This window comes from Numida meleagris, chromosome 2 (assembly GCF_002078875.1).
Source record: "Numida meleagris isolate 19003 breed g44 Domestic line chromosome 2, NumMel1.0, whole genome shotgun sequence".
NCBI lineage: Eukaryota > Metazoa > Chordata > Aves > Galliformes > Numididae > Numida > Numida meleagris.
Window position 1 is genome coordinate 82,635,736 of NC_034410.1, and position 21,459 is coordinate 82,657,194.

Below are 21,459 nucleotides of genomic sequence, written 5' to 3' on the forward strand. Positions count from 1 at the left end.
ACATTCAGAGAGACTTTTTTGGGAGGCTGGGTGGGGCTGAGGTGGTGCCCAGTTTCGTGCACATTTAAAGAATAAATCTTACAACCCAGAAGACCCATTATGAGCAATGAAGTGCCATTTAACCCAGAAAAGCAATCAGTGTAATAAACGATAGTCTGACAATTTTGGTCATGCACTGTTTGATTAACAATAGCAAATGGAAATTTAAACCTCATCAACTGGAAAAAAAAAACAACACCTGGGGATATTAAAGCAAAATAATATCTAACTACAGCTATGCTGTCAGAGAAGTACTAAAATACAAAGCATTTAAGTTTCAGATATGACTTTCCAAGGCATGGATCAAAGAAGCGTAAAAATTAATGAATGCTCAGTTCTAATGTGATCAACCACACTAAGAAGCGCCTCACCAAATCAATTCTTCAATAAGGAAGATAAAAGACACCATATATAAATATCTTAATGTTTCTTTTCTGATTGTAAGGAAGCTTTAGGCTGGAACGTTTGCACAGCATTTAAAGCTTTCAATTTTAAGTACTCAATATTATGTAAGTTTACATTTTGGAGAAATGAGACTGACATCAGAATCCATCTGATATTTGTTCCACAACTGTATTCGAGCAAACCACTCAGTCTCCATTGACTGTTCCAACTATGAATACAGCTCCATTAAAAAAAAAAAAAAAAGGAAAAATAAAAAGGAAAAAGCAAAACAGAACAAAACAAAAAACATGGGTGACCTCTTCTGGTGAAAAAAAGAAAACCAACCAACCAACCTCAGCACATTTGAACTCTGAATAGGATACTATGAGGTTATAACAGGCAATCACACAAGCAAACAGACAAACAAACCTTAAGCATTTCACATATACGTTTTTGATGCAAGGTAAATTAAAAAACCAAAATTCTAAGTAGCTCTACTATTGACATGAAAACTGTAAACAAATGCAAAACAGAACAGTTACATTAATACATAAGCTAGCAACTGTACTACTAGAATAAATTTCAGATCTCCAAATGCCTATAGACTGCTTATGTCAGATATAAATATACAAATGAATACATATGCATTTATCCTCAAAAATCTTGGAATGGTAATGAATTTGACTATAGAACATTTAGTTCCTAAATACTTCAAAAGGTTCTTTAAGCTACACAATTTTGCATGAACATCAGTAACTTTCATTCAGCTTTTAAACATGAGCTCTGTGACGACATTCTTTAGCGCACTGTACCTTTGCAGTAAGGAGCAGGGCTAGGAGAAGGGTTCCTATCACTAGCAAAAATATTATGAAAATGCTGATTATTTTATCTAGCATTTTCTCCAACCACACGATCATCTGTGCAGAAAAAAAAGGAAAAAAATTATGGCATATAAATCAATCTGTAATGAAAGCCATGTTAGATGTTATCTGACAGCACTGTTATCTTTATTTACAACTGAGTGCAAAACTAGGCTCTAATCAAACAGCATTAATGCCCAAGCTTTGAGATGGACAATTAACAAGCAATGTTAGCATGATTAAGGCCATGGTATGACATATGGTTTCGCAAACAACATTTACACATTACCACAAGACACAGCAAGCTCTCTGCAAAGCAAATAATAATTCAACGTTTACTTAGCAGACATGAAGAGGCTAGCATTCATTTCAACTACCAACCTAGATTTTGATTTTGTTTCCTGCTTCCTGTCCTTCACCAACTTGGAAACTTACAGATACTACCTGCACAGAACTTGCAAGTTCAAGGCATGCTGTACAGTATGACCATGACTTTGGAACTTGAACAGCTAGTAGTTACCTAAACGATTACCAAGATATTACTCCAAATGTTTAAAGCTGCTTATCACCTTATGAACTTAAACTGAAGGCTTTCTAAATTACCAAAATTCTGGCCAATTATTCTGCACTGAATATTTCCAACTACTTTCAATCTGAAAAGGATTCTCCGTATTATGCATGAATCAGCTAAACCTAGTCATACAGGGAACAGGCATGATTGTTGTTCTGTTGGTTTATGGGAAGGCACATTCTGTACATGTCCACAGGTAACAGTGATACCACTTGAGATTAGAGAAATTCTGCTGATGTCATTCAAAACATGAGAACTGCTCAACTGCATGACTATGCACAGTACAAGCAGAGCTTTCTCATACATCAGTTGGCTGTTCACATAAAAAGTTTTGAAAGCTCACGCAAGTATGATCAAGCACATTTTTCTAGCTTCTACATGGTTCAAGAGCCAAGTTTTATTTTTATTCCATCTGGTATTAAAAAATACAGTTGTAAAATTTGAGCTTTAAGAGAACTAAGGTCAATGACAATGTGCAGGAGAAGAAAGTACTTCCAAGTGAGGACAAGTTACATATCAAGAGATTAGGATGATAACTCTTGATACAGAGATCGTCCCAAACAACTGAGCTTACTGATGGTTTACCTTAGTTCTTTCCTCACTATTTGCCCCACCCCTACATAGAAACCCACAACCAATAACTAACTACTATGGACTGCTGCATGACTGATTATGGAATTGCTTAACACAGAAGTTATATCTCCTACTTGAAAAGAAACAGAGGCTCATCCTGTAACATCTAGGCAGTTAATACACATTAAGCTTTTTTGTTTTTTTTTTTTTTCCCCTTTAAGCTTCAAGGTTTTACAACCAATTCCTTGTTTGATCTGAATCATGGCAAGGATTATGCTCAGCATTTTAAAACTGCTGTTTAAAATACTGAAAAAAAAAGCTGGAAGAAAGCAAAATCCTTCTAACAGAAACCAGTGCTGAGCCAGCAAGTTTCTGTGGCAAGATCTACATGACCTGCAGAAAGGAATTCTGTAGAACTGGAAGGAATCTGCAAAACCTTATTCTTTGGATATTTTTAACATCTTCCCCCATTGCAGAAATATCTCTGCCATCAGAAATGCCTTACACTCAGGGGGAGGTTACCTGCCTGTAGCAATACTGTAGCTTTCAGAAAAATTCTGACTCATCTCTACTTGGGGCTGTTAGCTCTTTGGAAACAAGACTGAAAATAGGATTTGCAGTGCCCTTTACTTCCAGACTTCACATACATCTAAGAATTAAGCAAGAGAGGCAAAAATAAAAGCCCCTGTCTTAAAGATGAGAATCGAAAACTATCCCTGAAAAACAACGGATGGACAGGGAAGGGAAAGTTTATGGCATGGGTTTTAAACTGAAGCTATATAAAAACAATAAAGCTTTCCCTGGGATTTCTTAGTTAAAGTAAAAACTGTTATTTACTTTCTAAGTTAGAGACAAAATAAACTCATCACTTAGTCTTACATTTAGAACGCAAACCTGCCTCACTTCTAGCGTCACTAGCTGCGCAAGTATACCCAACAGGAAGAATCTCATCCAGCAGCAGAGGCTGGACGTTTTAGGTGTTTTACCACTGTAGCAACTCCTGGGAGAAGAAAAAGCTCCAATAAAATCAGGATGAGGACTCTCTGAACATCACCAGCAGGGATCTTTTCTTGATGCTTCTCACTGCACAATGGAGTACAGCTATACTGCCTTTGAAGTTCAGCTGCAGCACATGTGAAGCCTCAATTACCTGTAATCTAGTTAGCAAAGTAATGGCAGTGCTGGTGCTGCACTAGCACAGGCAGCAACCTCAGCCATGCAAGCCCATTTCGTGTTTATATTCTTGGGCAAGGAGCCCGTGCAACCTACATGGAAGCCAAGCGCAGTAAGCCTGCGGGTACTTCAATCACATCTCTCACCACAGCCTTAAGGGGATCAACATTACACAACTGGTACAAACAAATCAGAGGAGAGATGTGAATTGGATTCAGTATCCTCATCATGAAAGCAGATGCACAACATTAACTTAGGGTTATATTTATACCATCTCCTTTAATTTGCTTGCTATTAAGCTTCCCTCCCTTCCTCTACATTTACCCACAATACTTTAGCAGGAAGCACTCACCCTGGCACACTCATGTTAAATAATTCATTGGTACTAGCTTAGTACTGCATGTAAGTTAGAACGCTAAATCCCCGTGTGCTTGTACTTACCACTGAATCAGGTTGTCCCTTTACATCTCTTCTGTAAATCATAGACATGCACACAAATACAAACATACTGACTAAACACTAGTCATCAGCCAGAGATCATACAAGTTTTAAATTCAGTTTTGAGCTTCTTTATCTAAAAATTAGTTAACAACAGGAAGCTGATGCTGCCACAACATCCAAAATTACGCAAAGGTAAGGAAAGCCAGGCTCCTAAGCTACAGAAGGTCACACTTGTAAAACCAAACTGAAATGTTACCAAGTTGTAATAGACTGACTGCAAAAAGCTATCTTTAATTTTCAAGGTTTTAAAGGAAAAGGGATCAGCTTTAAAATAAATTTTTTAGAATTTATCTCAAGGTAGAAATAAGTTTCCAAGCCAAGCTGCATTCTTTCAAAATGCCTCTCAGTTAAGTACTCCCTGCTTACAACTTTCATATAGAGAAACAAACCCTACTACACTTAGCTGCAAGAAGACTTCTGGTCATGTCTAGCAATCAGGAATCATGCTATCTAGACAGGTTATGCAGCAAGATACATCATTTATGAATTCCTATTTTCATGTCCTCAAGCCACACAGCCATCAGAACTTCTTTTTAAACCATTTTATGAACTGCACTTCACGCATAGTGAAGCATACCTGGATATCTGTTCCATTTGCATTAAATGCACATGAAATTACCAACAAGGGCGATTTCTTTCTAACCGCTGTTTCACAATCTATCAGGATTTTTTTCCCATACCTTTTTAGGCAGTAGACTGATAACATTTTCCTTTAGTTCAATTAATATTTGATATCATCTTAATAATATCATCTGGTGAGAATAAGGGGAAGCATGTAATTTTAATACAATTCAGGCTATGCTGAAATGAATCATATGAATAGCTAAGTTAACACTGGAAAACAATCTAGATGAGGTCTCAAGCCCACTCATACTCACATCCCTCCAACAACAAAGCATTTAATAATTCTAAAGACTCTTGCCATATACAATGTCATAGAACAAATCACGCTAACCCAGCAGAACCTATTCTCCACTTTGGGCCATATATGCCACATTAAACACGATTATACATCATTCTTGTTTGCTAAAGGAAAATTCAAGTAGCTCTTTGACGGCTCTTAGAACAGTAAGAAAAAAAGCAAAGGTTTATCACTAGCAGCCACAGCCAATCATCACTTCAGACTCTGTCTCTCTGTGATTCTCAGTGGATTATCAGGAACTTACGTTAGCATTCCCAAATGTACTTCCCTGCAGAGTAGAAAAAGAGAAAGACCTAAAGGAAGTAACTTTTTAACTGACTCCAATGTTCTATCTTACAAGCCTCCTTCATTCTTTGTCTTTGGTAAAGTATAATTTTTAAATAAACAAAAAATAAAACCCAAATCCTGAAGAACCTGATATAGTTCATACAATATTTTGTGGTTTTCCTTTTTCTTCACCTTAACTATAATGCTATTATTACTTGCTCATCATGCTCAGAAGTCAAAACTATGCGTAACACTACAAGACTTTCAGGTTCTCTTCCTATAAACATATGAAGTCAAACATTAGCTTCAAAAACATCTCGTAGGAACTAAATAATCCTCTTCTAAGAAGTTGTATCCATTGGTTTTTGACCAGTAATTCACTTCTCTAATATTAAAAAAAACCACCAGTAACTTAGAGTTCAAAGTTACAGCAACTGAATTATTTTTACAGCATATCAATATTTGAAAAAATTGATCCATCTAATTGAGTTTTCGAAAAAGCAAGCAAACTTAGAGACAAAAGTAGCTGAGACTGAGCTTTTATTTGTGACTCACTGAACTTAGCAGCTCACCTCAAGCATGCAAACAAACCGATCACTTATCCAAATTTGTATGAAGCATTACGGTTCTATGTGTTTATCGATCACAAACCACCTAGAGAGCAGAAACATTTCAAAGATGGGATACAGAAGTACAACTTTAAAGCAGCCAAATTATATTCAAAGGCAAAAGGAAATCTGAAGTTTGCCCTTTTAGTGGGCAACTGTAACTGAACCATAAAACAAGGAACTCTACCCTCTTGTTTACAAACACAGAAACCCTCCCAAGTATGCAATCCTAGCTCAGTGATTAAATACTCATAATTAAACATGCTAAATTCATTATAACTGCTCAAACTATGCACTACTTGTAGCATCGCTCCTCATCTGTCATCCAGCAGACGTCAGCTATCTACCCCCCTTCTTTAACTGTTTGAAAGAACCTTGTGGAGGGTTGTGCAAGTGCCCTTCATGGCCTGCATGCTCTACTGCTCTGCTCTGGTTGTTTTCAGCATCATTCACAACAGTATTTCAGGTATCTTTCACAACATGCAAGGCAGATCTATGGTTTCTACTTCAATTGTTACTGAGTAGAATTGATAGGTGGCTGATCAAAGATTAATGCTGTTTATAAACTGAGAAAGCACTCTGATTAGCCCTGTAGTACTCAAGTGATAAGTGAGGACAAAAGTTGGTGCTGAAAGCATAACCCACTTCTACATACTTTACTTATTTTTTTTCCTCCCCCTATCAGTTACCTAGTTTTTGTATACTTTATCGCATCCTAAATTTTCCTTGCCAAAACTCTTGAGGTTCTTCAGATGTACAGATCTAACAACAACACTTGCTCAGGTCTCAGACATATCACTGCACTGAGTCTTCCAGATCTCAGTCACACCTGAGGCCAAACTCAGACTGATTCAGTTTCAACTTTTCTTGGTATGATGGTTCCCCAAAGAACTATAGTCCACTGGGACTAAGATGAACCATGTCAACCGAGGAGTACGTTTCATATATAACACACCACATACTTTTAAAACCCAGACACACAAGTATTTTAGCTATACCAACATTTCTAGTTTTTTTTTTTTTCTAACTAGCAATCACTTCTTTTCAGAGTGTCATTGGATTCAGCAGATCTCAGACCAGGCAGGAGCTTCCATTTCACTCATGCTACAGTATCACTGAATATATAGGCCAATTTGACACTTCAAAGTGAGACATTAATAGCACAGACCAAAACCAGGCAATGCAGTATGTGCAAGCACCTATGTTCCCAGCTTCAAGACTGTGGCTCAAGCCCTAACCCTCGTCACTCCCACATTAATTCACATAACTGATGCTTTCCCTGAGCAGAGAACAGCTGTCTAGTCAGGGAATTAACTCACTTTGTCACGCATACAAGCGGGGAGCAGGTGGAGATCAACCATTTTGAAATACAAGTGCTACTAAATCAAACTACCACTTGAAAAGCTAATGCAATATTCTGCTGTACAAACATATGACTATACGCATTTATTTTAGTAGAAGACAAGAGATCAGGTAGAACTATATGACCTTCCGTAGCTTATGTCAAGAGCTGGAAAAGAAACACTTGGGAGAGAAAACTAAGAAGCAAGGCATGTTAAGGAGAGTTCATGCTACAAAAAACCTCCCCAAGACCGTAGAATCAATTAGTTGTAATCACAATTTTGCTGTTTATTTACCTTCTTATTAAGCCAGTGCCACAGCTTGTCAGTGGCAGAGGGAGAGGGAAGAAAAGGGAAAAAAGACAAGAACACAATGGAAAATTATTGAAAAATGCAGTAATAGAGGGAGGGGAAAGCAATGAGAGGCAGGCAGTCACCCACAGAATGAAAATGAAATTGTTTCAGACACAGAATTAACTTGTAATAGGAAGAAAAGAGTATAAAAACCTCAACAGTAAAATATAGATTCTTGCATTTAACATTTAAAAAAAAAAAGGGAGATATAACAAGTAAAAACAAACAATGATATTAACAGAGCAATCAGCATAACCTGGTCATTATTCTGAGTGCTAACATGTCAGACTTCAGAACAGGATTTGTACTTCAAGGACACATTATTGAAACACCAAAACTTAACATGAGATATTTAATGATTGCATTCATATTCCCATCCAGGCAGTTTCATTTTTAATAACAGTAGATATAATAGGGATGTTTTGAAATACATTTTTTTAGTTCCACATTCATATTATTACAACACTCACATTCAATGTCACAACATGGAAAGAAATCTGATATATACACAAAAGCAAACTGTAGATCAAATAAACATAGAGACTTCATTTAATTCCATCAGCTGTGCAGAAGGCTCTATATTTCTCAACAGATCATTTTTTTCTCTTGTACATCTGTGTTGTTCTGGTTATTTTTATCTTTTTCTAATTCTCACGCCAAGCACTCAAGTACACTCACTTAAGGTCTAGTTCCTATAAGACTATACTCTTAACTCTTGCTATTAGTAATCAGTTAGCAGCATAACAACAGTAAAAAGCTTTAACGTTATTACTTATCTGTGTGAAAAGTTAAGATGAACTAAGTAAAGTTTGCTCCTCCTTGAACACAAGAAAGATCACTAAAGCCTTAATTAATCTAGGGAGAGTTTTCACCAACTGCCTGAACTCATATTAGCTCCCACTGAAAACAAAACTTAAGAACATTTCTAATAACAGAAACAAAGCAAAACAACACTCAATTATTATTTTTTTTTTTAATCAGAAGCAAGAAGATTCGCACGGAAATATGAACACCAGGAAACCCGAAAAGAAAAGATATCACCAAGGACCCAGTTTTCCTATGTAGTTGTATGGCTTTAGTATGCTCACAGAAAGCAGAACAGTAGCGGAAAAGCCACAACAAAGCTTCAAAGACTTCAAACTGATGTTGTACAATTTGTTTCTATTTTCCTTCTTCACCTATGGAATAATTTATTACTAGAAAAAAAAGTAAAAATATTTGCAGATTCAACAACATGCTTTTTGCCTCTCATACAACTTTCACATGTATTAGAGTTAAAACCTGCTGTAAGTGAGGCTTTTTAAGGGGCAAAGAAAAGGAGATCTCATGGATATATTTATCCACTTAGCAACCACAATATAACAAAGGTTAGAAACCCAGGCTTAGCCTGAGCTTTTAGCAGAATGTGAAATTCTGGTATTTTTACATAGTTTATGCCTCCTGTAATTAGATGATAAATACAGTAACAAGAAAATAACATCACATACTAAAAATGACAATCATTTTATTATTAATGTTTTAGAGAAAATCTGGGGGGGCTCTACCTGCCTATTAGCTTACCAGTATCTATATTTAAGTAGTTCTATAAATAGGATCAATCTACATTTAAAAACAGGTTATTAAGCTTAACTCTTAACATTCTGGTCATCCAAAATGAACAAGGCTACAGCAATTCTTCCAGTTAATTACTGGAAAACCATTTATGCAATATCTTACATGTCTATGAAAGTAATTCCTAGAATAACAAATGCACTGGTAGAGATTCTGTCTGGCTTCTTCTTGCTTTAAACTATATGCTAAATTTGGTACCTGCAGAACCAAACCTTGATTTTATTCAAAGTCCAAACAACCTATTAAAGTCCTCCAGTTATACAATTCTAGTACACTCTACCTAGAAGTACCATGTAATAACCATGTGATTTGCTAAAGTCTATTGGAAAGCATGCATGCAATAACACATCAAAAATAAGAGAAGTCTAGTGCACGCAGATCCGTCGGTTATGCTGACAACTACCTAAAGAATTCAACAAAGCAAAACTACAGTCCCCATGTTAAAAGACAAAGGTGTTTTTTTTTAATTTTATCAGACTGAAGCAAGCTATTAGTTCTTGACTGTTGATGAGAACACGCATGATTCTCCTGAGTTCCAAGGTGAGCAGATAGATGACAACATAAAATTTTTTCTCCTTCTCCTTCCTCCAGCAAACCCCCACAACTGAATTGCAGAGTCCATCAGCTCCAGGGGGCAAATCTACAACTAGGGACTAACAAGTACAGTAACGACACTGTTTCTATAGTCCATATTTAAACCAGACCTGCACATATGGGCACATCTTGCCCTAATGTTTATAATGAAAATGAAAAGCAATGCCCTACTTTCCTTCCTCTTAATAAGATCTTCTCTTAAATTCAAATTTGTCTGCATTTCCAATAACATAGCCAGAGGCTGATGAGCAATGAAAAAGAACAGCAGGTCTTTTTTTTTTTTTTTTAAAAACAGCTTTTAGTTAAGAAATGGATATAACCCTACTGGCATTGCTTCCCAATTCTTGGAGATAGGATGCATTCTCGACCCTACATGGCTCAGAATAAGCATATCCAGTAGAACTTAAAAGATTATGAAAGCATTAGTATGACAAATACTGGAAGACCACACACAACTCTAGTCACCCATGACACAGGTGAATTACAACAGGCACAAACAAGGACAACAGGATCATGCAGAATATCAAATGCATTTCTTTTAACGGCTAAAGGAGCTTGGATTGTTCTAACATACAGCACAGATGCACGAGCATGACCGTTAGCTAAAAAACAGGGGAGGGAAGATGAAGAAATGTATTGCACCCAAACTGTTCATTTGCTTAGACAAGAACAGCATGAGTATAAACTGACCTTCAGTACATTTAAGCTGAAGAGCGGAAGTTCTGGTGCACATTAGGACAAAAAACCCTACCTTGTTCAAGGAAAAAAAGGCTTAATAGAATTAGGAAAGATCCTTTGTCATGTAGTTCTGCGATACAAGAACACTAAACTCAGCAACACAGGAAATACAATACATATACTATCCTGTCAAGAGATTCTTCTTACTTTCAAAACAAAAGCTTCCAGTAAAAATCTTTGTATACTGTAAACGTTTTTCTCTTCAACACATTAAGTTCTTCTACTGTCTTTTGAAAACCCCTTCAATTTATTCATAGTTGTATTCCAAACAGGCTTCTCTTTTTCAGTTTCTTCCTCAATTAACTCTGTGGAAACGTTACTTATTTCCTACACACATTCAATCTTTTGCTGACCTTTTGGCTTCCATTTACCCATTAAATCTGGGCTCAAACACCTCCTTTTCTTGTAGGAATTCAGAGGTATTATCTACAGCTATCTGCCCAGGTGTAAATGCTTTGACAAATTTACTTACAGGGTGCAGACCTTATGTTACTGAAACTCTGAGGTAACAGCTTTTTCTAAAGCAAGAATAATTCAACAGAACTGTTACAGAAAGTACATTCTTATGCATTGGCACAACTATTACAAACAAAATTATTTACCAGGTTAAGTCAGAACTCATAATTCTGAATGGAGGAGCCTTTGTAAATTTTAGGAAGCTTTTTAACTCTTCAATTAGAAATACACATTTTGAAGGGGATGAAGGAACTGAGGAGGAACTGCCTTCCCAAATACCTTACCCCTCATATTTCTTCTCTTACAGAAGAAAGCTCCCATTCTGTACTATGCCACTGTGTTCAACAACTACTTGTCCACACAGTATAAACAAATGCATTCAAGCTAGCTCAGATCCTTAAGTCTGCTCAACAGAAGAAGTAACATTTCATCTTTCATACACAAGTTCAGTACGTTTAACTTTAAAATCTTTGCAATGAGATAAGAAGACTGAACTTTAAGAAGTCTGCAGGACTCAGATTAGGAATCTTCTAAAGCTAACTCAACTTTTATAAGTGACTTCTGTCAGGCTCTGCGTGCAGTTACCTAACAAAAGTTAAACGTGTACTTCAGCGTGAATGGTGACAGAAGAAACAAGGTCTAAGTTACAGTGTAAGACAGATACACTTTTACATGACAGACATGTTCGTTAATGACAGACATTCATTTTGGAGTTAAAGCATCTCAGCAAACAGTTAACATAGAACAAAACAAATTTTTCGGTTGCTTAAGGAAGTAAGTAGAAATACCTTACTGTCAAGCTTCAGCATGACTCTCCCAAGCCCTCTGATGGGACGCGGTGCAAGAGCTTCCTGACGTTCTTTCACAAAGTTTTCAACAAATTGCCACCAACTTTTGCAATGGTTTGCCATGAAATTCAAAACTCCAAAATGAACCACGAGTTTTTTCAGTGCCCAAACTGCAACCACAAGAAGGGAATAAAGGATTAGTGATTTTCAGAGGAGCACCACAAAACTACGCCAGTATGAAAGACCTACAAAAAAGAAACAAGAAGTTTTATTTTGGATTAGAAATCACCGTCAGAATTTGAAGTGATCTTACTACTAATCTCCTCATTCACTTTACAGACATGCTTATCGACATGGAATTCAAATTGCTCAAGAACAGAAGAGCCCATACACTGCACACTTCAGTACCTAAGATTTCAGCAAGGCCTGAGATAAGCAGGTGTCAACCCGTGATTCCAGTACAGTGGATTTATCGTATGTTCACACACACAGCACCAATACCACACTGAGAACTTACTAGTACGTTATATGTAAGAGAAATTGCTCAGGCTCATTCCTTGAGTTTTAGGCCTTCTATTCTGCTAAATCTACATCTTTAATGAAAAGGACTGACAGCAGACCACAAAGTGAATACACAAACCTTCAACTGAAATAGAACTACAGATAATTTTTGCTTTTAAACATCTAAAACATTACCCTGAGATCAGCTTTGTACCCTGGCTTGAAAATCACCACAAAAAGCTTCATAAAAATCTACACTGCTCCTCAAAACCAGATAAAAGAAATAGATCATAGAATGGTTTGGGTTGGAAGGGACCTTTATGATCATCTACTTCCAAACCCCCTGCTATAGGCAGGGACACCTCCCTCTGGACCAGGCTGCTCACAGCCCCATCCAGCCTGGCCTTGAATGCTTCCAAGGAGGGGGCATCCACAACCTCACTGGGCAACCTGTTCCAATGTCTCACCACGCTCACAGTAAAGAATTTCTTCCTGATATCCAGTCTAAATCTAACCAGTTTAAAACCACTTCCCTTTGTCACATCACTAACTGCCCTTGTAAGAAGTCCCTCTGCAGCTTTCATATAGGCCCCCTTCAGGTACTAGAACACAGCTATAAGGTCCCACCGTAGCCTTCCCTTCTTCAGGCTGAAGAGCCTCAGCTCTCTCAGCCTGTCCTTGTAGGGGAGATGCTAGAGCCCTCTGATCATTTTTGTGGACCTCCTCAGGACCCGCTCCAACACGATGAACAACCCACTTCTTTCCCTCTTGAAAAGAAGCATTTTGCTACCAAAAGTAGCTTTTCTCTGACATTCCTAATGTAGATCCACTGTACTTAACAACACTAGAAAAGTATAGCGTTACAGTTAAGGAAAACAAAAACACAGGTCTCTGTTTACCTCCAATAAGATACTGCCCAGAGACTTCTACGTAAGTCTTTTTCTAAGACATCTCTGTTCTCTTTCGCATACTGGGTGTATACTCAGAACTCGTGAAGTATCACGATAAAGAACGTGAAAGCAAAGGAAGTATGCTACATACAAAATTTTCCTCGGAAGCTAATGGGCCTTTAACAGTCCTGATATTTTTGCCATATTCTTTTTTATTCAACCTTTATATTACAACTGATTTTACTGCAGCAGCAATGAAAACAGGAGTCACAAAAACATTATATGATCCTATATATATTTACTGCAGTATTTGATACTGGACTCCCCATCACTAGCTTCAAATACAGTTTTAAGAAGGATTGTTTTTCTCCAAATTAGATCCATTACTTACTGTCACACTTCCACACCATAATAACCCTCCCGTCCTCCAAAACAGTCATACTGCTTCTGTTTGGAGATACCCAAAATGACATCCATGGCCCCAAAGGCTAACTTTTAATATCTGCAGTGCATTTATCTAGGTTCCACAAAAGCCTATTATTTTAAAGCAACTCGTGTGTATGAAGAGCTCACTCCACAGTTCACTGAGATTTGGTTTACTTGCCTCTGGCACCATCATGTGGCAAATACAGAATTTATTCTCTTAAATTAAATAATCTAATAAGCTTTCTAACAGAGATCATGTGGTAAACAAACAGGAGAGAACTGTGTCAGTGCCAACCTACAGCACCTAACTTGTAGACTGAAGCTCTGTATGATAGAACGCAATTGATGGTAAATGCACTGATGGCAGAACAGGACAAGTTCGCATTTTACAAAAAGTGAACAACACATTTGAAATGACGTTCTAAACTCTTGCTATTATTTAAATACAAACGTTTCAAGTTATCTTCTGAAGTAACTGACTTACTGCCAATGTGATATCAAGAAGCCCTGAAGTCAATCATACAGCTGAAATTATTTTAGGATGAAGAGTTGAAAGAAAAAGTGAAACATATATTTGACAGAACAAGCAAGAAACTAAGTGAAAGATCTTAAAGCAAGACAATACCAGGCTCGTATCACTGAACAAATGCTACAGTGTTCCGCAATTTGAATTATTGCTTAGCTTTTGAATTCAACAGTCATCTTTTCACCTTTTCATCTTGTGGAATAATAAATTTCTACACTCAACTTCAAGCAATTTTAAACGAAAATTCCACTGAAAGAAAAATTACTTCAAGGAAAAACATTACCGGTACCAAGATATTACTAATAATCTAAATACTGCTTTGCATGCACCCCCTCTACCAGTGTGTTGTGCTGGCAAAATTAACCCCTTCACACTTTAAGATTTATTGGTGTTGTTTTTGTTGTTTGTTTTTAAGCATACTAGAAGCAATCTCCTTCAGGTCTCTAAATTCAAGTGTATTTATCAGTCTCAAACTTAGGAAGTTGCAAGAAAACTCGCTTTATATGCCCTGCTATGTTCCACTACCACTTATTTTTAATGCCGCTTCTCTTTTAACAAACTGGGTTTATCTTCATTTGCTTTCTCACACTTGATGTGATCCACTAGTATCAGTTTGGCTCTGCTCAGCATTATACTGCCTTCTCATATTATTTTTGTGGTGATTGAGTTATATTCATCGGTTATGGCCAAGAAAAAGTACTTACTGACCCAGTGTTTCTGCTAAGAAGCAGGTCATAAACATTCTCAAAATTAATTTCTATTTTGGCTCGAGTTTAGTGCTCAAGTAGCTGATTTAAACTTAAGGACTGGCAACAGCAGTATTCATCCATTTCAGTTACAGATTCACGCTATGATCTAGATTTGTCTGGATCAAGCTTGCAACCAACTACCACTGTCTGCCTAACTGCAAAATTATTGAGTCCATTTTTCCCTACCACTCAAGCAGTTATTTTCAAACAGTGACAACATCATTCTTGACATTTTTAGGAGACTGGAGGGTCTATAATGTCCTTGTGCACCAGGTAGCAGAGTGGCCTCCCTGGGAAGAGACCAGGGAAGAGTGCCAGATGCAGCTGGTTCCAGCCAGCTCCTCAATGGGCCCACTGCAGGCCACAGCTGAGCCCATCAGCCACACATGTGTTGCCTCCATGAAAGTGTATTTAAGAAAGAGCAGAAAATGCTAGAGGGGGAAGAAGGAACATAGAAGAGAACAAGGAGGAGATGAGCAAACAGAGAGGAGTGAACAAAAAGGCCAGAGGAGCAGAATTGTCCCATTAAGGAGCAGGAACACCCAGAGGGACTGCAGTGCTAGAGCAGGTGCCTCCCCAGGGGCAATGCAGCCTACAGATAAGCCCACACTGCAGCACAGGGACAGAGTAAGCAGCTTCGTGGGTACTTTTGCTGCTTGCTCGTGCCCCTCCATCAAACTTGGGAAAGAGGTAAATAATATTAGATATATAAAAAATGCTGGAAGTTACTGTTTAGAGAAAAGAAGTTTAGAAAAAAATCAAAAGAAATCAGGGAACTCATTTTGTTTACAGCTGGAGGAGAGAACTCAGATTTACAGCAGGTCAGGCTTATTTCTAGAGTTCCTACCTTCACTATCTACCCTCCAAGAAAAGATACTGGAGTGGCATTCAGCTTTTAAATCACTTTGTCAGGCAGCTATCAAATATTCCATTCTTTCTTGATACGTAAGAGAACAGATACACATAGACATGAAGTGACAAAGCCAATTAGCCTGAGAGCTAGAATTAGAATCAAATTTATCTTGTGATTCGTCCACAGAACCTAGCAACATACTTTTAATGGAAATTAGAACAGATGTATGAGTTTACTTCAACAGTGAATAACAGCAAAAATATTTTCTATCAATACTTACAGAAACATGAAAGACAAGGCAACAAGAGGAAGAAAAATGACAGTGCTCCAAACCAAAAGCATTCTCACAGTCTAAGGTGTGGCAGTAAGTTATTCCAGGTAACATACATAGTAATGAGAGTCAACAGACTAAGCAATTCTACAATGACAGTTGTCCACTACATTGTAACAGACAGCCCACATTAATCCTATTTGAAGTTACAGTTCACCGAAAACATCGATGTTTTTGAACTCTGAACACTTGAAAATAGGAAGTCATTAAAAAGCTTTCAATTTAAAAAACTCGAAGCCTGCAGGTCCTTCCTTTTACTTCACTTTACACAAAGCCTACAGCTACTCAAAGTGATCTTTAAAAAAAAAAACAAACAAACATTTATAGTAATTGTATTACTACCTGCAAAAGGCACTGGCAATAACTGCACAATCCAGAAGTTTAGCCAGATCTGGACAATGACGATTGCCCACACAAGTGTAACGAAGTAAACATCACTAGTTTTCTTTTTTTTAAGGAAAGAACCAATCTCAGGTCTTTGTCTGTTCCCAGAAGAGGACGCAGAGGAGGAGAAAGATGAAGAAGCTTGTGGAGGTGGATCACCTTCTGTCACACCTAAATAAAAAACAAAAGCAAACAAAGAAGTGGAAATTATCACATTAATCTTCAACACAGAACAGAATATTACTCCCTACAGCCAACTTATCTTGCTGTTGGCTTTTTGTTGTTGCTGTTTTTTTTTTCCTTTGTAATTTCACTAGATGGCAGGGACAGCCCTGACACTGATCTGTGTTTTGAAAAGCTAGAACAGGGCTGTATAGGCTTTCCCACATCATGCAATACCATGTCAAGCAGCACGGGGAGGAAGAGAGAAAAGATGCTACAGCCTCTACGAGGCCTCTTATTGCCACAAGTTAATTGTGAGCTAAATGTACTTCAGCAAATAACCCCAAAACTCTGGAAACCTCAGGGAAGCGGAAATTTGTGTCTTAAATCTTTTCAAGGACTCAAAAGTAAACTTAAATTTGCTCAAAACTCATTTAAACAAAGAACAGAATAAACTGAAGAGCATGCTTATATCATACAAACTTCTCAGTACACTTTTTTGAATGCCCACATTACAAACATAGCACACACTGTCATCCTGAATTATGTGTCTAAAGCAAGCGCAGATTAGCGGATAACAAATGTTGTCATTCAACCAGTAAAAGATGAAGTTCAATTTAAAAAAAGATGTGAGCTGATAGGTTAAAAACAAATGTACTTAAGAATAAACAGCAAATAGTAACTTCAGGCAAAAATACTAATGTCCAAATTAAAGTTCTTGTAAATAGAACTATCTCTTTCCAAGAACACCAGTATAAACTTTTACTGAGTCCCCATGCTTGGCCCCTAGAGGCAAAATGGGAAAGTTTCCCATGCAACATTATTTGAACAACATTTATAGCTATAATGGAAGAATGGGGACACATGAAGACCTGAAAAGCTACTCTGTACTAAAAAAGAAAAGGTAATTTGCTGTGTCATACACGTAGCAGCAGGTAAGCAACAAACACTGGATTTAAGTCACATCAAGAGCAATCACTTCCCCCCCCCACAAAGAAAAAACTGCTTTAGAAACTGTATTAATATACTACATGCATTTAAAAAACAAGCAAACAAAAAAAACACACCACACTTCACACATGCAATTTTAGCTTTGATGCACCTTTACTAAAGACACTCCTAGACTAAAACGTTAACAGCTAGAGCGTAGAAAAGACAGATTCATCATACGTGAACAGTAGCAGTAAATAACAGATTCTGCCATCCCACACACTCTTCTTTTGTTTCAGCAATCTGCACTGGTCTTTCTACAAGTAAGGGGAATTATTTCTAGAGCTTATAAGCACTTTCCAACCTCACTAATACCGTAGCGCAGACATACTGATTCAACTAACTGATAGACACTGGAAGATGACAAAAACATCAGCTGGTTGCAGGTAACATATCAGGTGAAACTGCAGCATATTCCCAAAGGGATTACAGGAGGCAATCTGAAAGAAGGAGCTCAGCAGGCAGCCAAATACAACAGATGGCTCAGGTGGAGTGTGTCTTAGCAAATTAGTTCATCTCTCAAACAGAGGAAGGCCAACTCTCTCATATATGGACTATACTTTGACTAAAAGACCCAAGGTAAATTTTCGTAAGGGGAAAGGAAGTTAGCTGTAAACAGAAGCTCTCCTAAAAAGACAGGCAAAGTGTTACTGTCATAAGAAATAAAGGAGTCTATCTTTCTCCTGTGCCTTGCAGTTTGAAGAAGAAAAAGAAAAGCACAAATGGATCCAGCTTATAATCCACTAAAGAAAGCAGTATGTTCATTTTCAAGAATTCTCCCCATCTATTCAACTTACTCAACACCTTTCCTTTTACTCTTTTTCTCCAAAATTACTATAATAAATGTAAGAAGTAATGTGACAACAAGCAGAAACTCAAAGGGAAGAAAATTCTAAAAGCCAAAACAGAAAACAAAGGAATTTAATGCAGTGAAGCCTCTGTCTCGAGATGAAAGTTATCTGATGCTTTTTGCCCCCAAAACACTTAAGAGTGTCACTTTCATGAAAGAAAAAAGACTATCACCTCCTTTGGCAATGAAAAATGTGCTGGAATATATTTTTGCTATAAAGAAAACTAAGTAACAGCAAAAATAATGTTGAGTAGTACCAATTAAATTCGCTCACTCTGTTACAGTTTCCCTATGAACATAAGCAGACTACACAGAATGCAAAAACACAGGTCAGAATAAGCTGACAGGAAAATAAGAAGGCAGGGGGAGGAAAATAAGACTACAAAAATCCTTGGAAATCCTAGGACACGACAGCTTTTTCAGAATGTAGTTTCACAATACTTCAAGCCAAACTGTACTGGCACTGCCAATGACTGCGTAGTATTCTTGCCATGCTGAACACACGCACTTCTTAACATCAAAACTGCCATTCAGGTGACTGTACGGTAAGTCAGGTCACAGAAGTTGATCCAGTTCAAAACACAAACACTGCAAATGAAACAAGTCAGATTTTGTTGACAAGATGAGCTCTGCAAACCAAGATATGGATGCCTCACTAATACAAATGGAGGATTATCAGAATCTTAAGAGTATCTTCAGGTTATATAAACCCTTATTAAATACAGTCCATAATGTCTTTGCAGATGAGAAGTAGACAGGAAACTACGTATTTGTCCTTTCCCTGTTGTGAAGGAAAAGAACAGCATTCACGAGCCAAAAAAAACTGGCTAACTGCCTCAAAAAAAAAAAGTCAGAAACACTCAGTAAAAAATACACCTTTGTAAAACTGCTGTAGTTTGCTTCCAGCCAAGAGAGAACATTACAATTTGAAAACAGAAAATAAATTGTCCTGAAGAGGAAAAGAGATTAAAAGTAGTGTGTAAGTTAAAGAAAAAAAAACAAACCAAAGAAAAACACAACCATTTACACTACACATCTGTGGGAGACCATCTCTTAACTGTATGTCCAAAATCCAGGCAAAAAATGCCTCTCATTTCCAAAATTAAATGTAAGAAACTGCAGTAAAAGAAGACTGCCACCACCACGGTCCATTCTCAAATTTCACGATATGTCTATGATATTCTCTATTTATTTTCATGATAGTCTTGTGAAATGCAGAAACAAAGATGACAAAAGAGTAAGTTGTCCGCATTTGTCCTTACTATATTTAAAAAACAAGTTTGTTTTCAAGTACAGTTTACATTGACATATTTAAAATTTGGAAGTGTGTTTGTTTCAACAAAAGATTTCTGAAGAGATTGTTCTACATCAACTCTCTTTTACCCACATGGCTGAAGAAACTTTTTAGTTTCACAAAAGCCACTCTTTAGATAGACACTTTTAACATAGCGTGCTCAACAAATTCTCTCTTCCACACTCACTGTGTTTCCTCCTCTACAAAATTCCCTCATTACAGACAATATAAAGAACATCCTGTCTTCAAGTAGACCACTCAAACACAGCCAATTTCAAGTTGATGCTTCGGAAGCTTATATTCTGCCAAGCTGAACGACATACTTCACAGGAAATTGATGAAACCTTTCAATTGTCAGGTCTCCATAATAGCTTATTTTTCAAGTATCCCACGCTATTCCATGAAGGCCTACTCAGAAAAATGACTGTAGAGCTCAAAACCAGTGATGGATATCTAAACATCCTCTCCGCAACATTTTGAAGCCATTTCTTACAGACTTCTGTTGTTGCAAGTGAAATATCATGACTCAAGCTACATTCTCAAGTAAACTCACTAAAGGAAAGACATTCATCACGCCCGTTGAAAAAGACAGTGAAGTTTTTTTTTGTCACTGTGATGTACAGAAATTTTATTCTTGTCTGTCTGTACCTGCTCCAGTTATACCTTGTAACAGACAAGAAATCAAAGAGAAGAGTAAACTAAATAAATAAAATAATAAAGGACTAGAGGAAAAAAATGCCCTCACCTGAAAAAAAAATCTGCTAGTTAGGTTTCCTAGATGCACGGATAGCCACACACTACAATCCAAAAGCTGTTTTTTATATATTGCCTTTTTAGCATTGTTTTCAAAACAGATAAATCACTTTGATAAAGTACAAATGTGGTATTTTGTTAGGAATGAAAAACAGAGGGACTGTTTTGAAGTTATTTCTTTATTCCCTCTAATTTCATGCCAGCAGAGCAAATATAGATGTTTTCTTACAGAGAATTCAGTCACCTGAGGGTTGTGAGGAACGTTCATTACTGGATTCATCTTCTGTCACGGAAATTGCCATGGCAATTGTTGAAGCAGCAATGGAAATCATCTGTCCAGGAAGCTCTGCCCCTGCAAAAATATACGTGTACGTAAATTTTGTTTTAAAAAAAGCTCAAGTGTTAAGACATTTTATGTGTTTCTTGATATCCACTGAAGCTGCCAAATAAAACAAATTATACAGATAGATGTTGTTAGTTTTTAGTATGTCTTATCTATAGTCAGTGTTATCAAACATGAATGAGAGCTATTAATTTTAGTACTACAATACAACTGGTGGCAAAACACAAAGGCAGTTATTTACACTTCCTTTGCTAGTGAGCTTCCTCTGACAAAGTCATTTGCAGTTGCTGACAGTTCAGTTCATCTAAAAATCTCTACAGCAGACAGTCAATATTACTAACCAAGATGATGACGACATTCAGGAAAATAGTAACAGCAAAACAGGAAAGAAGTTTCCTAAAGTAACCATACAACTATTACAAGGTAGGAACAGAAGACATGTATTTTTATGCAAAATTGACTTGCAGCAGGAGAAAATTATTTTACTCAAAGTCTAAACGCAAACCATAAAACAGATACACTAACCAGAAACAATTAGATAGAAGAAGCTTGCTCGATGGAGTTGTCTCAATTTCTCTCACAATGTTACAGGAGCTACTAAACCCATACTGATCCTTTCTTTCAAAAT

The 21,459-nt window shown here is 37.1% G+C and overlaps 1 protein-coding gene across 2 annotated transcripts in view; it reads right to left on the reverse strand.

The window, feature by feature from the left end:
- The window catches only part of TMEM245 (transmembrane protein 245), an 82,111-nt gene that overhangs the window by 50,128 nt on the left and 10,524 nt on the right, over positions 1-21,459 (reverse strand). For both annotated transcript variants that reach the window (XR_002435868.1, XM_021388758.1), the window contains exons 4-7: positions 20,733-20,840; positions 16,398-16,610; positions 11,780-11,949; positions 1,236-1,340 (exon numbers count right to left, since the gene is read on the reverse strand). Coding sequence is in view for 1 of the 2 variants with exons in the window: in XM_021388758.1 (XP_021244433.1) it covers positions 1,236-1,340; positions 11,780-11,949; positions 16,398-16,610; positions 20,733-20,840 (596 nt within the window). In the remaining variant the exon portion in view is untranslated. The remainder of the gene's footprint in view (positions 1-1,235; positions 1,341-11,779; positions 11,950-16,397; positions 16,611-20,732; positions 20,841-21,459) is intronic.